Below are 16,755 nucleotides of genomic sequence, written 5' to 3'. Positions count from 1 at the left end.
GATCTTTTGACTTCTATTTCTACTTCTATATTCTTTCCTCTTCAGCTCACTTCACACACACACAGCCGACATGGCCTTCGTCTATCTTTTTTTTTTTTTTTCTTGTTCAGATTCACTTTGTTGTTACAATGGAGCTTAGATAGGCTTTCATGCTTTTGATCTGCTGTTTTTGTTTTGATTTTAGATTTGTTGTTTTAATTAAATTTGTATTTTTCCCTATTCTTGATCTGTTGTTTCTATTCTGATTTTAGATTGTGTTTGTGTTTTGATTGTGGTACCATCTGAGAGAGAGAACGAAAGAGAGAGAATATTTTTTTTATTTAGTCAGGTATTTTTTTAAGGACAAAGTTTAGTTATAAAATTGGTTGTATGCTTAGGCTACAAACTCACTCGATATCTTTTTATTGAAGGTGAATTTTGACAAATCAACCATTGGATTACATGTTCTTCTTATATCCTTCATGTTTGTAAAATTTCAAGAAAATTAAAGATCAATAGCTATGTCATCAATAAATTTTTAATTTGAAAGTTTTTGTAATATAAAATTATGCATAAAATGTAAGTTTATAGATTATATAGTAAATAATATTCGATTGACACAAAACTTGAGATGTGTATTAAGAGGGTAAAGAACATGCAATTCAACGGCTAAATTTTCAAAATATATAGTAATATTTATTTTATTAAATGAGTTTATAGCCTAAAACTATAATCAATTTTGTAGCTAAATTTTGTCATTTTTTTAAGATAAAATAATGGTTTGGAGTTGCTAAAGTGTTCTCTAGTTTAAGAGAACTACTTAGCAACTTCAAAAATAATTTGGAAAAGTTTTGGATTTAGACATGATGTTGGAGCGTGAATAGTGAGTTTTTTTCTTCAAAAAGTAGAGATAGAGCATCTTGAAGATGCTCTTAGAACATTTATTAATCAATCATTTTTCTTAAAACAATTTATGTAAAATTGAAAAAGTTTTTCATTGTTTAATAAAAAAATTTCTAAAATAATTTATTAAAGAATTCCTTAGGCATCCGTTAGTCAAAAAGCATTAGTAGTTTTTTTCTATAACTTTAAAAAAGAAAAGAAAAAGTAGTAGGGGCTTATTAAAGATAACTTCTCTACTAGTCGTGATTATAGCAGGAAATAGATTGTCAAAAAAAAAAAATTATAGTAGGAAATATCCTTATCCATTGGATTTAGTGAGCTATAACTACCCTAATCCTACCAAAGCATTTGAGCACTAAGTTGGTATTTCACCGATATAAAAAATAGTAACATGAGCCGAAAATCTACCATATTATTACCATTGAATTATCCCTTGAATCTCGTCAATACAAAAATTCATTTGCCAAAAATTAGAGTCATTTTTGCTTGATGAGGGCATTGGAATAGTTAACACTAAGGTCTAAATTTATTTCCTCATTAATAAAAAAGAGACACTTTAATAGTAAAAAATATTATTTTTTCATGATCATAACATAAATATGATATTAGGTATCATAATCTAGCTAAGGGTTCGAGTTAGCTTAACTAGTACGTTCTTTGATAGTTGAATAAGAGAACTGGGGTTCAATCTCCGCCTACACCAAAAATTGATTGGTGTCTTGGTATGATGATACAGAGCTATCATCAGGAGCGGACGTTATATATTGAAAATCTCTCAAATAAAGTATCATAATCTAGTTTTTTTTTTTTTTTAATTTTTATTTAAGAAAGGTATCACAATCTAGTTGGCTTAGTTAGTAATAAATTCTCTTATATTTAAATAAATGATTTGAGTTCAAATCCCGTTGTAAAACAAAAATCACACACTCAATTGATGTGCTAGCCTAATGATTAAAAACAAATCCTTAAATAGTATTAAATCAAGAGTTTCATTAACAAGACATTATATTTACTATGGGTGTCAATTCGGGTTTGTGTGTCATGTCGAAATAGGGGTATTCAGCTAAATGACTCAACTTAAATCCGACTCATTTAACAATCGTGTCATGATCCTTCAACTCTAACACGAGCTGTTAATAAAGTAAGTTGACACAACGCGAACCACTTGACATGCTTAATAGACGATTCATGTTGGGTTGACACAAACGTGACTTGACCCAATCTCAATCTGTTTAATATTAAACATGCTAAGTTGACACAAATTCAATCCATTTAATTCACTTTAAAAAAGCACATGATAAATATTGTTATAAATTTAATAAACAACAAAATTTAATACAAACTCATAATATCAAAATACCTATTAAGCATATAATTTGAAAGTTAATAATAACATCAAATACTTAAAACACGTTGTCTAAAAGTTCAAAATAATATAAAAGTACTTAATAAATATTAATTCCTTAATATAGTACCATCCATCTAGAAATAAATTAATTATATTCCAAAAAAAGTGCATACTCTTCAACCCAAATTCAAAATAATATAGTTCAACAAAAATATAACATTGATCAAGAAATAAGTTCTTTACGTCTCAAAAGAAGTTCATACACAACCCAAATTTAAAATTACATAATTCAACAAAAATATAACATCCACAGAACTAGTCAAATGCTAAATATTAATATTGAAATAATTGAAGCAACAAGTAGACTGATCATGACTATGACTATGAGTATCATTCATAGATTCTTTAAGGTTTTTAAAGTTTCAACTTACAATACTTATAAGTTTTTGTAATTACTCACTTTTCATTTTAAGTTTAAAATATAAGATGGATATAAAAGGTATTTGACAAATTTAAAATAAAATGAATATTTATTTGTTATATGAGTTAAACGAGTGTGTTAAATACATCATTTCAAGTTGACATAAATAAATTAGTGTGTCAAACGTGCCAATTGCAGATCACATGAGTTGACCTATTTATGAAAAGTTTCTTATCGTGGGTGGACCCGTTTATAACTCAAACTTATTAAGGCCCCACCCTAACCCATGTCACATTCGCGAGTCGTGCCAATCATTGACACCTCCAATATTTACATTTGTAAAATATTAAAATTTTACAATAAAAATGACACTCTAAACTCTAAAGAGAAAGGAGCTTAATCATGACTAGAGCCCAGGGACATAGCCTGGAGCATAATTGCTCTACACCCATTAGTAATTGATACAAAATTTTACCAACCATGTTATCATGTTAAAGGGTGATATTGCTTCCTCGACCTAAATGTTGAAGAAGCCCCAAGTTTCCTTCATGAATAGATTCGGTTAGATGTAAATAACTAAATACTAAACAATTAATTAAAGTATTTTTTTGTCAATTACTAAATATATAAATAAAACAAGGAAACTTAGGGGTGTTTGGCAAGTATGTTTAAACATATTTCTGCACATTTTAAACAACATTACACAATTTTTCACACTTTTTCATCCACACGTATATCAAAAACATCCAAACTACATAACTTAAACTACTTTTCCAAACACCTCCCTAGGAACAACTCTAAGCACACATAGAGAATTGCATCACAGATTTGGCTTAGATCTAGTATCCTATGTGTGTCCAAAAATTGTCACGTGACAACATCCCATTGGGCCCAATGTACGAGGACACATAACATCATCCTAATTGGGTTTGCGCACTGGACCTAAGCCCTAAGTCTTAACCTTATCATGAGTTCTCCAGCTGAAATTAAAGTACTATTACTGAAATTAAAATGGACCTCAGGCAGCTCACGGCAATGATATTCTTGTGGAAGAGAATGCCCAACGTCTTCATTAATGCCTCCCTTCAGGAGAACATCTGTTCTTAACTTGCGGGTACAAGGACAACGCTCACTCATTGTTTGCATGGGTCTTCAAACAGTGATTCGGAGGGTACACTCACTGCAGCTTATGGCATCCCCTAGTTGAAGGACCATTCCACAGACAACTAATTGTGAGAATATTACCGACACATTTCACAACAATAAGTTGAAATAGGGTAAAATACTATTTTGGTCCTTAAATTTTAACAAAAGTTTATTTTCCATCTCTAAATTTTGTAATGAGTTTTTTCAATGGTTTAAAGACAAAAAATAGAAATGAAAAAAGAACTTTTTTTTTAATAGTTTAAGAATGAAAAACAAACTTCTAGTAAAATTTAAGGATGAAATATAAAGTTTTCAATAATTTAGGACGAAAAATAAATTTTTTAAAGTTCAAGAATGAAAAAGAAACTTTTGATAAAATTTAGGAACCAAAATAATATTTTATCCTATAATAAATTATAGTGATCTTAAAAAAATGATGGACTTCAAGTAAAATTTAAGGACATAAATAAAACATTTTCAATAGTTTAAGGATGAAAGATGAATTTTTCAATAGTTTGAGATGAAAAATAAATTTTTTAAGTTCAGGAATGAAAAACAAACTTTTGATAAAATTTAGGAACCAAAATAATATTTTATCCTATAATAAATTATAGTGATCATAAAAAAAATGATGGGTCCATCATCCATGTACAATAAATTAGAAAAAAAAGTATCCACCACTTAGATAATCAGCATATTGTGAATTTTGATATGAAATAAGGCGTGTTCTTGAAATTGTTGTTAATTGAATCCCTCTACAAACATGATCCACACTTTGAGTAACATTTGCAATAAGTATAAAGTCATTTAAATTTCCTCAAAATATTTTACAATTGATTAGATGACAAATTGTGAATGATAGATAATAAAATGATGTCAGTAACTGGTTCAAATATGAACCAATAAAAACCTATTAATTTTACTGTTGTAAAAAATGTCATGTAAATTATTGTGCATGTAACATTGACATTTGGGCTCAACTAATATCATTGCTCCCGCAGGATTTGTACTGAACTACTGCTTTTTTAATGAATTCCTTTTCTTTAAAAAACAATGAAGAACAGCTGGAAATTTATATGAACTTTTCCCAAGCTTCATCATGATGTCCCAAGCATGTAAAGAAACCTCATAATGTAAATTGTACAGTGGTACTTCAATAGGAGTACTGGGCTTACAAAACTTTCAAAATAGTTGCAAACCTTCATTGGAGCTACTTATAGTTTTTTTGCATTACAATGTAAGTTATGAATGCTGTCCAGCTACTGTTCTGCACAACTAGACTACACACCAACGGCAAAGCACATTTCCCATGCCTTGGTGCCCACAACCTCAACCAACTAGGGAAAGAGGCAAGGAAAGAAGCTCCACGAAAAATGAAGTATACTTGAAACTTAGCTTACTCTTCTAGCGTGAAGGAAATATTATGCAAGAGACCCCGCTTCCAGATTTATGATCATTGATCCTGAGAACAACATACTTCTGCTTCTTAGAAATGCATGTCAATTTACTTGCTTATAAAAGGAAAAGTCATCAAATTTCAATACTCATCTAGTTAATGTTGATTTGGATATCTCAACAAAATGGAATGGCTTTGTTTAGTTATAACAGTATTATAAGGTTGCAGTCTGAATGTTTAGGAACTTCTGATAGGAGAACCTTAATCTCATTTTTCTCCTAAGCCCAGGAGATAGTAAAATCACAATAGAAACTGTCGGAATGTAGAATTAAGAATTAAGAACCAAACAGATTTGGTACCAATATAATAACCTCTCGTGACATGTGCATTTCTTATACAAGTAAGCAGCTCCTGTGATACTTCAGGATAGAACTATTGAAGAACTCATCTAACTAAAGCTCATAAATAATGTATTACTAATCCGTGCAGGAGTGCAAATAAATTTTAATTTTATTTAATTTTCAAGTCAATAGGATTTTATTTTAGACCTTGTTATTAGCTAATACACTGTCAATAAGAATGCCCCACCCCCACTATATTGTAATTTGGCTAGCCAAGGCCGTTGATATACCTGCCCAGGCCAAAATCCAATTGTTCACAAAACCCCATACAACCCAATTCACCAAATAGCAAAATCACCAACCTCTGACGACTTCAATTGACAATCTCAAGCCTCCCTCACACCGACAAACCTGCTTTCCTAGTCCCTTGTTGTCTATCTACCAATTGTAGCAACTACTAGCACCAATCACAAGCCCCACACTAATTGACGATTCTTGACTTCCCAAGTCTTGGTGAAGTCACCATTGTCTCTGGTCCACACCTACAATGCCACCACCAGGATTCTGCCAAGATTTGACCTAGCGGGAAAAAAATGCAACTAAACAATCCATTAAGTTTTGTTCTCTTTCTTGCTTGGTTATGATTTCAAGCAAGCCTATGTGCTGATTCCTAGGGGTTTTTTTCCCTACTTTATCGATTCCCAATCCCTTTCAAAATTTGCGCTGCATCTCTAAGTACTCATAAATTAGAAATATCATCATCAGTTTCACCATCTAATTGTCGATTGCCACAGCTATCAAAATTTTTTTCCTCTAAATAAAAACTATATGCTTAATAATGCCTTTCACTTGGCTGTAACATCCCAATGATTCCCCCATCAACAACCCACCCCCCCCCCCCCTTTTTTTCTCCTTTCTTCTTTCTTCTTTTTTCCTCTATTCTTTTTAGATAAGACTATAACTCTATCAGTTACACAATCACGCGGAGTTTAACATTTCTGAAACAGAATAGGAGTCCTATCTAAAATCCTCAGACAGCCATGATATAAAACAGCTAAATTTTAGAACAACTGAACATAAATGACCAATTTAGAATATAACAAACTGAATATACTTTTTCAGATCCAAACTGTTTTGTTTTTTCCAACTCTTCTTCTTGCGAAGACTCTTAATTATTCAACATAGAGTACTTATAGGCACATTTTGTCTTGTTGGTCCATTTTGAGAGGGGAAAATTTCTTCAGTCAAATGCTAAAAAAGTTCCCTTACCAAGTTGAGATCCGTTTTAAACCAAAATGAAAGATAAGTAGCACATGTATGAATGTGTTATCAGCCTAACCTGATTGTTTGATCCATGTTCATGCATCCGCTGAGGATTTATATTCAAATCAATCATTTTAGTGTCCTTCTTGGCATGTCCATCAGCATTAGCATCAGAAGCTGGAACAGGAGAGACCCTATGATTTTGCTGGTTCTCTACCACTGTAAGTATAGGAGGCTGATTTTGTACCCTCCTGGTCTCACCTTGGTCTACAGGTTGCGAAGCTGGCTCCTCAATATGACCAGGTTTATCCCCTGGAAACTACAGAACAAACAAAATGTTTCTAAGAGGAATTTTACATAACAGAAGGATGACTGAGACTCCAATCTCTCTGTATAGCAATTACAAACCTCAACTCTCTGCCTCAATAGAAGATATCTTCCATGCGTTCTTTTACCACCAACATGAACAATCATGTCACATTGCAAACACAGGGAACTCCCATCCACCTCACAGTAAAAGAAAGCTACATATATGTCCCCAAAAGGAGAATCACAAGCTTGAAATTCTTTTACCAAACACAATGGGCATATTTCTGAAAAAAATCAATAGTAGAGTAAAAAGTAAAAAAGAGACCTGCGTACCAGGTGCATTTTCACATATGTCACAGCGGGGAACATCACTGGGATTTGCAAGACCAACCCGTACATGCCGGCTAGCAAGCTTATTGCACATGTGAACCTGCCACTCCCATTAACAGTTATAAAGCATTGCGGCAAGATGTGGACCAGGGCAATCAAGAATATTTAGATTTCAAAATTTTCAACAATGGATGAAATGTTTTCATAATGAGACTTGTATAGAACCAGAAACAAATAGAATAATAAGCCATTTCAAACATCATTTTATTCTCGACTGATATTCATAATGGGTTTAATATAAAAGAAGAAAGGATAAAGAAGAGGACAAGAAATTACACGTTCTACAGCATTTTGTCCGAGCTCACTAATGTCATATACACCTAACAACAACCATACTGAAGTCTAATTTTTTTTTTTTTATAGGTAAGTTAGGAACGCACCCAATGGGTCTTAAACGCACAAGCTCACCCTACAACCAATTATTATAGGAGAAGTAAGTGCCAGTTGAAACTTCAAAGTCATATCTATCTTCTAATATTTGTAGGAAAACCAGTTTTACAAGTTTATGTGAGAAACTATTACAAGAATTAATATTGCTGCTTAAAAACTCAACCGTTTCAGCTAAAAATTTATGGTTGTTTTACAAGGGAAGAGACTAGAGATACAGTGCATATAAATATATAGATAGATTATGGAATCTTTCCTACAAAGTAATTATGGGAGAAACCCAATACGAATCAAGACGAATTACATATACTAAAACCCGTTGCAATACTAAATCAGTAATACCGTACACGTTTCAATTTATAGTTGTATACCCAGGAAAAAATAGGGGTATAGCTAAAATAATCGAAGTGTTAGGAAAACAAACCTTTTCGTCACAGGAACGACAGAGAGCGGCCTCGTCGGCAGCACAAAATACGACGGCTGCCGCAGCCTCACAAGCGTCACAAAGTGTTCGCATAATTTTAATCCCCTTCCACTCTCATTTCTTCGAGTGACCAACACTAGTATATAATACTTACATCAACTCCATGACGACCAAACTTCAAAAAAGCAAAACAACAACCAGACCAAACAAATCCCACAACAAAATCTCTAATAATGGGTATTATTATTATAATAAGTGTGTGTTTGTGTGTGATTGTTTCGATTTTGTCCAACACAATGATGGGAGAAAAAGAAGAACTAGGATAAAGGGGAAGGGTCGTTGAGACTTGAGAGACTATGGGTGTGGTGACCTGGATGAAGAAGAGAGATTCGAGAAGAAGAAGAAGTGTATCTGTATCATGGATTTTTTTTAATAGTAAATAAGAAGGACATGATAAAAGGGAGTTGAGGGGTATTGTCACCTTTGTTCCCACGAAATCACTCCATGGCCACAAGCTTCAAAGCTCGGTGGGGTTGACAGTGAGTTGAGGATTATTCTCACCCACCAGTTTGGATAGCTGACTTGCAGTGGGGCCCACTTAAATTTTTGAGTTTTGCCTATGTTTCTTTGCTTTTGTCTTTGTTTTTGTTTTTGTTTTGTGTCTATACTCTATTCTATATTATGTGTTTATCACATCACTGCTATGTACTGTAGTGTCTCCTCCTCGTCCTCTCCTTTTTTTAGCTCCTTCAAGCGCAGCCGTCCACGGGGCATCTGGTCTGCTTCAAATATGTACCTAAATTATATCTGTTCTGTCGTCACACTGAGAAACAAAATATCTCTCAGGTCCATGTTTCTGGTATTGAATGGATTTCACTTAATAGGATTTACATTTTCAAGCATCTATTTTCAGTATAAGGTTTAAAAAAAAAAAAAAAAGAATATGAAAATTGTAATTATGCTCTTAAAATTTGAAGCAATTTTGGGTCTGTTTGTTACTATATCCCAAACTCACATTTTTACATTTTAAACAACTTTACACATATTTTTACAAACTTTTTCATCCACACAAATTTTAAAAAATTACAAAAATCTCATCTCAACTTTAAGGAACAAATCAAAATTACCCCAAATTTCGAAGGGTAAGTTGCAAACTAATGATTAAAATGGCGTAATTTTGAATTAAAAATTATGTTGTTTTGAGTTTAGTTAACACTTAACGATCACCCTACAAGTCACAACGCGTTGACAAAATAACTTAGAAGCAGTATGGCTGAACTATCTTTGCCTATTTTATAGGTTTTTGGCTAAATATTGGTAAAAATCAAGTTTATAGGTGATATACTAATATGCAATCCATAACAAATTATTGAGAGAATTGAGGAAAGTGAGCAAATTTGGCTTTCCCTTTGCCAAATGACATGGCAATTTGGCACTCTAAATGCCAACATTTGGGTTATATAATAAGAGCTAAATTTCCCTACTATTTCTCTCCCTTAATTCTGTCATGTGAATGCCAAATTTGGTCAAGCTCTTCTCTCTCCATCCTTGCTGGTAGGGTATGATAGGACAAGATTTTGCGAGCAGGGTAGGGTACGGTAGGGCAAGGTAGGTAAGAGAGAGAATTAAGCAACAAATTTGACATTTAGATTGCCAAATTCAATGTCAGATTCCTAATTTAGCATTTAGAGTGTCAACTTACTATGTAATTTATTAGGTCCATCAAGAGGATTTTTGAAGTGGTATTCCTGATCCTTTTAACAAATAAAACGCAGTTATTTATGTAAATGTGACATCACCTAGTAGTTTTTTAAAATTTAATTCTTGTGCTGAGTAGGAATTTGACTCACACATTTGAATATGTAGCATTATTTCATTGATTAGGAGGCAGTCCTCCCGATTGACCTATTAATTTCTCGTAATTTAGCAACAAGAAAGCCGAATTTGCTCCATCTCTTCAATTCCCTCAATAACTTGCCACTTATCACCCATGAACTCGATTTTTACTAATATTAAGCCAAAAGACTCAATTTTTAACCAAGGGAAGAAAAGGAGTTAAATAACAAAAAAAATTCCATTAATAACATGTGTCCAATAAACTTTAAATGGATAAAAACCAAATTACATTATATGGAAACAAAATGAATTTTGTATTTTTTTTATATATAAAACATTTATATAGATTAATATGAGGTACAATGAGAATAATTGAATTTAGCAAGAATTTTCAAAATGAATTGATTCTTGTGTGCAAAGACAGAAGTTAGCTTGATCATAAAGTAATGTATTAGTATCGAATGAAAGAGTCAATTCTCAAGCCTCAATAGTCCAAGATGTTTATACTAATATTTTCCCAAGAGATTATTCACTTTTCTAAATTTAGTAAATTAAAATGGGGAAAATTTGAACAATGTCTTTTCGAGGGTTATATGGTTTTTAGAGAGAGAGAGAGAGAGGAGTCAAGAATCAAAATGGTTTTTGTGGTTCTTATTACATTACATTTTACATGTGGTGTTGATATTTTTCACTTCCCGTGCCAGATAATTATCATAAGAAATTGGGGTAAGTATAAAACTTATTTGTATTAACTATTAAGTAGTCAACAAGTTCGAAAGAAACTGTCTTTTATATATCTCTCATTGGCCTCTTGATAAGCCGAGCCAAGTTTAACTGCAAAGCTTGTTAATCCTATTAAAGTAGGCTCCATCTTCTCGACTTCATGATGCCAATGGAACCTTACTCCCTTTTAACCCCTAAAAAGAGCAACATGCTTGCAAAAGATATCTTAGATGGACAGAGTTTGGTGATACAGGGTATAATTTGTTGGTTAATCATTGTTACACATTTACTTTTGTACCTATTTCGTGTACACTTTTTTGATTGTGTTTTCACACTTTTAATTAGTACTGTAAAATCATGAAATTTCACAATTTAAATTAATAAACACGATTTCAGCTAACGTGTATGTATCATGGTATACTCGGTGAGAAACTATCAAAGACCGGCTCTTGTAGTATCTCAATGGCTTGAATACTTATAACAAGTAGCAAGACTTGGGTTCCAGAGCTGGTGAGAGAGAGGTGTGAAACTATCAAGATTTTAATTTGTATTCCTATTCCCTGAAAGCATGACATAAATGCAATCAAGTATCAACCTTAAAACCGTGAACCCAGGTCCTTGATTTAACCAGTGATTGGTAACGAAGCCATCACAAGCCAGGCTTCGGACATCATTAATTATAAACTGTATAAGGTTAAAAGATCAATAACAAGAGAAGAGCAGCAACAACAGCAATTTAACACCACAAAGTCACAAACCACTTTTATAGAGATGACTGGCCCACAACATTGGGACACATCAATAGGCAATTTCTTGCATGTACAGTTGCACCCATGGGAAGCTTCCATCAGCGGAAGCTTTCAAAGAAAATAAAATATTGACATAAACAAAAGCCACATATTGGCTTCAATGTATATATTACAAAAAAATAACAAACTCACTCAATCTTACAATCTTTATTGGAGGTACCAGATAAACCCATACAAACTCTCTTGAAACCAAGACACAAGGCCATAATTGGCTTTAATTGTTATACATTTGGGACACAACAAATTTGATTTTTTGAAAAACAAAAGAAGATGAAATTGTTCATGCTTTGGTGAAGTTAAAATGAAAAGTTCATCATTTCCATGCTCAAGCTTTCCATCATGACATTCTCCATGAAACCACATTTAGCTGGTGCCTTCTTGAAAGTTTCCCCTCTAGGCTTGAATGCACAGGAAGAGATAGGAATTACAGGGATATTCTCACAGTTGCAAAGCTCGACCATATAGCCATCTGGGTCATGGAAGAACACCTGATCCACCTTTGCCCCATCATCTTCTACCACAGCTGTTACATACCTCATCCCCATATCTTGGAGCCTCCTTATAACTAGCCCAACATCAGTACACTGTCCAAAAACATGTTGTTAAATATAAGCCATACGATCAGTGACACAACTATTACTCCAATGTATATAGCCTAATGTTTATACTTTGCTTTTTTCTTTTTTCCAAATTTAAGTTCATATTTTCTTACCTGGAAGGAGATGTGGTTGTCTTTGGGATTAATTGGTCGCAATTCATTGACGGTGTCATACTCATCAAGTGCAGGGTTCTCAATTAAGTGTATCCCAATGCCATAATTGTACAACCTACATAAATTCATACAAATTTGATTAACAAGATTCATCTTTTCCACAAAAAAAAAAAAAATCTAAAGAAAAATGTTCAGACAAGTGTTCAACAATTTTGTTTTTTTAATAATTGAAGTTTGATCAAGGATTTTAAGTAGGTACTCCTGTATTTTTATTTATGGAAAATGTTAACAAATAAAGAAAACACATGCGTAGATATAGAGGGGGAATAGAAAGCTAACCAAGCTCCGTTGAAATTGAAAGAAGAGGGGCGTTTGATGAGAACAAAGCCCAAGACGTCTTCATAGAACCGCACTGAATCCCAAACTGATCTGCACAACAAAGATACATGATTCAATGAGAGCAGAGGCAGTGCCTCGTAGCTGCTTACTTCCACGATCTCCATTTCTCAGTTCTTAAACTTTTTTTTTTTGGCACACAATTGCACTCAACTAGCTTGCCTCTTAATTCTTTTTTCTAGTTCTTCCTTGTATGCATGAACTACATTATAGGGATGCTCCTTTTATAAAGAAAGATGTTGGAAATATCTTGTTGCCTTAACTCAAACTGTGCCCAACTATTGTTGTGCAATGTTGAAGAGTGAGTTATAAGTGAGGAACTTTCCTGGCAGATTCTTCCATGTCAAATCAGACAAACTGAAAGCAGTCATAATCATGTGGTTTTCTTTTCGTCCACATTTTTATTTCTCTAGCTATAACTTCCAATTATATCAATACGACCAAACCAGGATGGTAAATAAGAAATGCTACCTGCGTTCCTGGTAATGCTATAGAAGTTTCCTTTCAATTTCAAATAGGCTCGAGCCTGCATAGTAACCAGCCAAGGCTAGCAATCTGTACACTGTTATATATATCTAAGAAATAAAATCTTAATCATGAAATGGATGGTTGTTACTAATATAATAGCCATCTTCTCATTTTGGATTTTGGGTAATAAACAGTAATTAATGACCCCTCATGAATGATAATAGGCCGAGGCTATAATCTAAAAAGTACTACTTAGTTCTCATTGTTATTTTTGTGATAAACGCTGAGTTTGCTTGCTATAAACGTAGAATTAAACAAAAACTTGGCTAGAGAGTTGTCAAGCCTAAAGCAAACATGAAATTGGAAGCAATTAATAAGCCGGCTCCTTATAAACTGTTCTCCAAATCCATTAAAGATATTTTTTGATATCAAAGTTTTAGATCACAAAATACCTTCAATGGATTTGGAGAAATACAACTGCTATTGACACTTCAGTTCAATGGGTTCCATTTTGTGCTAGACATCAGCATTTCCATTTTTGGAGAATGACAATATCAATGGTTTTGTTTTTCTAAAATAGAGGATAGATATGGGAAAAGGTTATAAACAAGAACAGCCTAGTTTATTAGGATTTGTGCATTTATGCTTTGAGTTAGCCATGGCTTCCTTGACCTCCATGATGGTATTCAAATTTAACTGGCTTAATTACAGCCGTTAGGCATGGTCCCTAAGCTTGTTACTCAGTATTTTCGGATAACTGAACTTAGTAAAATCAATACCTAATCACTGGAACTCACTTTCAAGTACGTTCGTTGCTTATTTTAGTTCCTGAAGCGATAATCAGGGTGGCCCAACCACGTTGAGTATGCCCTCAAGCCTCTGAAGCTTGTGCAAGCAGAAAGTACAAGGGTCCGAAAGTTGAGAAGTTTCTATGATGTTTCCTCTCACAACGGGGGCATTATCATTTTTTATTTGTAATTCAACAGCAATATATGGACAAAAAGGCAGAGATATCAAACTCTTCACGTATACTTCATATCAACATCAATTGGCATTGGCTGATGTGTTTGCTGCTTGCATATATCATGGATCCAGTTACCCAAGATCAGCACAGCAGTACTCCTTTCTAGCAGTTTATTTGTTTTGGTTACAACTCTCTACCATGTGATCTAGTGTCTTTTAGCTATACCTTTGGCCGGTGATTAAAATTTTTGAATGCTTTTCATATTTTCGAACCCTGTAGAGACTACCAGCTCCTTTCAGAAACCACCTCATAATTATTCACTTAAGTTTGTGTCATATGTCTACTTAAATTTGTTAATCTTTGTGTCAAATGAGTTAATGAATGCAAAATATTAAGAATATAATATTAATGAACTATGAAATTTAAAAAAAAAATACCAATCACACATAATAAAAATCATCACATAACAAAAATCACCACACGTTTTATCTTATTAAATATTAAAAGAAATATCATAAGTAGTATTAAATTTAAATAAGAATTTTAATATGTGACTAATTACATTTATTTAAATAATAATAATTTGACTAATTATTTATGTTTTTATAATAAAAATTGTGTTTTATTTTAAATGTGTATATATATATATATATATATATGCATGTGTTATGTACATGCTATTTTTTTAATAATTTGACTAATAATTTATATTTTTATAATAAAAATTTGTGTTTTTTTTTTTGAAAGGAATAAAAATTTGTGTTTAATTCTAAATATATTTATGCATTTGTATGCGTTACATACTAATTTATTATAATGCATAAACCAATATATGGTTAAATTCTGGTACGTCATTATTTTGGATTTTCTTCTTATCTGGTGAGCCTTACAACATTCATAATTCATTGAGTTTGAATGTGACTGTACCCGCACATAACAATGTACTCAAACTACATATTACTTGGACCAATGACCGTGAATACTAGGACTATTACAAAGCCCAAAATACCCGGACTCAATGGCCATGAAAATATGGACTATAGAGCATTCCTACGAAGCACATGTACGTTTTTAGATTCGGGTGCGGGTGCGGAACTCGATAATTTTTGAAAAAATAAAATGCGAGTGCGGTAATTAAAAAATTATTAAAAATATTTTTATTTATATACTTTATATATTGCTAAGCATGTTTTTTTATATGATAATAATAGAAAACTCATATAATAGTAATAATAATAAAATAAATAGTAATAAGTATACAAAAGTTTTTGACACTTGAATTATTGACAAATGTATTAAAATAGATGAGGCTCCCCATAAATAAATAATAATAAGTGTGGCTTAGTGGCTCACGTATTTAGTCAGCCCAAAAACAAAATAAAGGATATATGTGGCAAGCATTAAAATAGGTGTAGCTTCCCATTAAAAAAAAAAAGACGGGGCGAAACACACCAATATTCGGCCGATTCGGCCTTAATTGACACGAATCGGCCGGGTTCGGCACGAATCAATGCACGTTGGCATTGAGTCAGCGCGTATTGTGAAACCCAAAAAAAAATGGACGCAGTTCGACGCGCAGGCAACAGCGTCCCTCGCGCGTCACCGCATCGAACGTGGGTGCGACGGCCAGTTTGCCGCGTTCGTGCATCATAGGAGCATTCATATCAGGTGTGCCAAATGCCAAATTTTTGGCATTTGGCACGCTAAACACCAAAATCATTGCTCCATGAGGTGTTTCAAATCTCAATATTTTTTTCCAACATGCTACAATGTGGTTCTATTAACAAAATCACACTGTAGCATGTTGGAAAATATTTTTATTATTTTTTTATTCACTCACCTCGATGGCCTTTTGTTTTTTTTATTGATTTATATTTCCTCACACACACTCTCTCTCTCTCTTCCCTCTACATCATGTCTCTACTCTCTCTTCCCTCTCCAGTCTCCTCTCTTTGATAACCTCTCTGCCTCCCACTTTGACCAAACAATTTTTGGAGCAAATATCTTCGTCTGAAGCCTAGTCAGCCATGGATCTTGCCGCGTCGTTCTCCACAGCTTGTCACCGATCTCTTCGTGTTGTCCTCTATAGCTCACCGCTAATCTTGTCGAGTTTTCATCCATAACTCACACCTGACTCGAAGCGTCGTCCTTCATGCCATGCATCATCTGAACCTCCTAAGTGTCATCCTCCATGAAGGTGTGAGATTTGGGATGGGTTTTGAGATTTGGAAATGTGGTGGGTTGTGGGGTAGTGTGTGTGAATTGGTGGTTCTAATGTGTTGTGGTTGTCGGCGGTGGTGCTATGGTTGTGGCAGCGGTTTTTGGTTATGATAGTAATTATTTGATGGTTGTGGTGGTGTGATTTTGTTTTTTTTTTTTTTGGTTTGTTATGGGTTTTTTGTTGTGACTATGGGTTTTTTTGGTTGGTGGTGGGTTTGCAGTTGTGGTGGTGGTGGGGCTTTTGATCTAATGTTGGTAGGCTGTGGGTAGTGGTGCTATGGTGAATGAGGTTTGGATCAAAGGGAAGAGAGAGAGGGGGA

The 16,755-nt window shown here is 33.4% G+C and overlaps 2 protein-coding genes across 2 annotated transcripts; both read right to left on the bottom strand.

Moving 5' to 3' along the window:
• Positions 1–4,815: 4,815 nt before the first annotated feature.
• Positions 4,816–8,819, bottom strand: LOC142626221 (B-box zinc finger protein 18-like). Its single transcript, XM_075800014.1, has 5 exons — positions 8,308–8,819; positions 7,440–7,536; positions 7,206–7,321; positions 6,874–7,116; positions 4,816–5,259 (listed from the first exon to the last, which is right to left on the bottom strand). The coding sequence occupies exons 1-5, from the start codon at positions 8,398–8,400 to the stop codon at positions 5,251–5,253; spliced, it is 558 nt and encodes a 185-aa protein (XP_075656129.1). The 5' UTR covers positions 8,401–8,819; the 3' UTR covers positions 4,816–5,250.
• A 2,782-nt stretch (positions 8,820–11,601) lies between these two features.
• LOC142623722 (glyoxylase I 4-like) lies at positions 11,602–12,999 on the bottom strand. Its single transcript, XM_075797173.1, has 3 exons — positions 12,727–12,999; positions 12,388–12,502; positions 11,602–12,259 (listed from the first exon to the last, which is right to left on the bottom strand). The coding sequence occupies exons 1-3, from the start codon at positions 12,888–12,890 to the stop codon at positions 11,972–11,974; spliced, it is 567 nt and encodes a 188-aa protein (XP_075653288.1). The 5' UTR covers positions 12,891–12,999; the 3' UTR covers positions 11,602–11,971.
• Positions 13,000–16,755: the final 3,756 nt, after the last annotated feature.

Source organism: Castanea sativa, chromosome 2, assembly GCF_040712315.1.
Source record: "Castanea sativa cultivar Marrone di Chiusa Pesio chromosome 2, ASM4071231v1".
Classification (NCBI taxonomy): Eukaryota; Viridiplantae; Streptophyta; class Magnoliopsida; order Fagales; family Fagaceae; genus Castanea; species Castanea sativa.
Note: the sequence above shows the minus strand (reverse complement) of the source record. Positions and strands in the feature narration are given on the sequence as shown.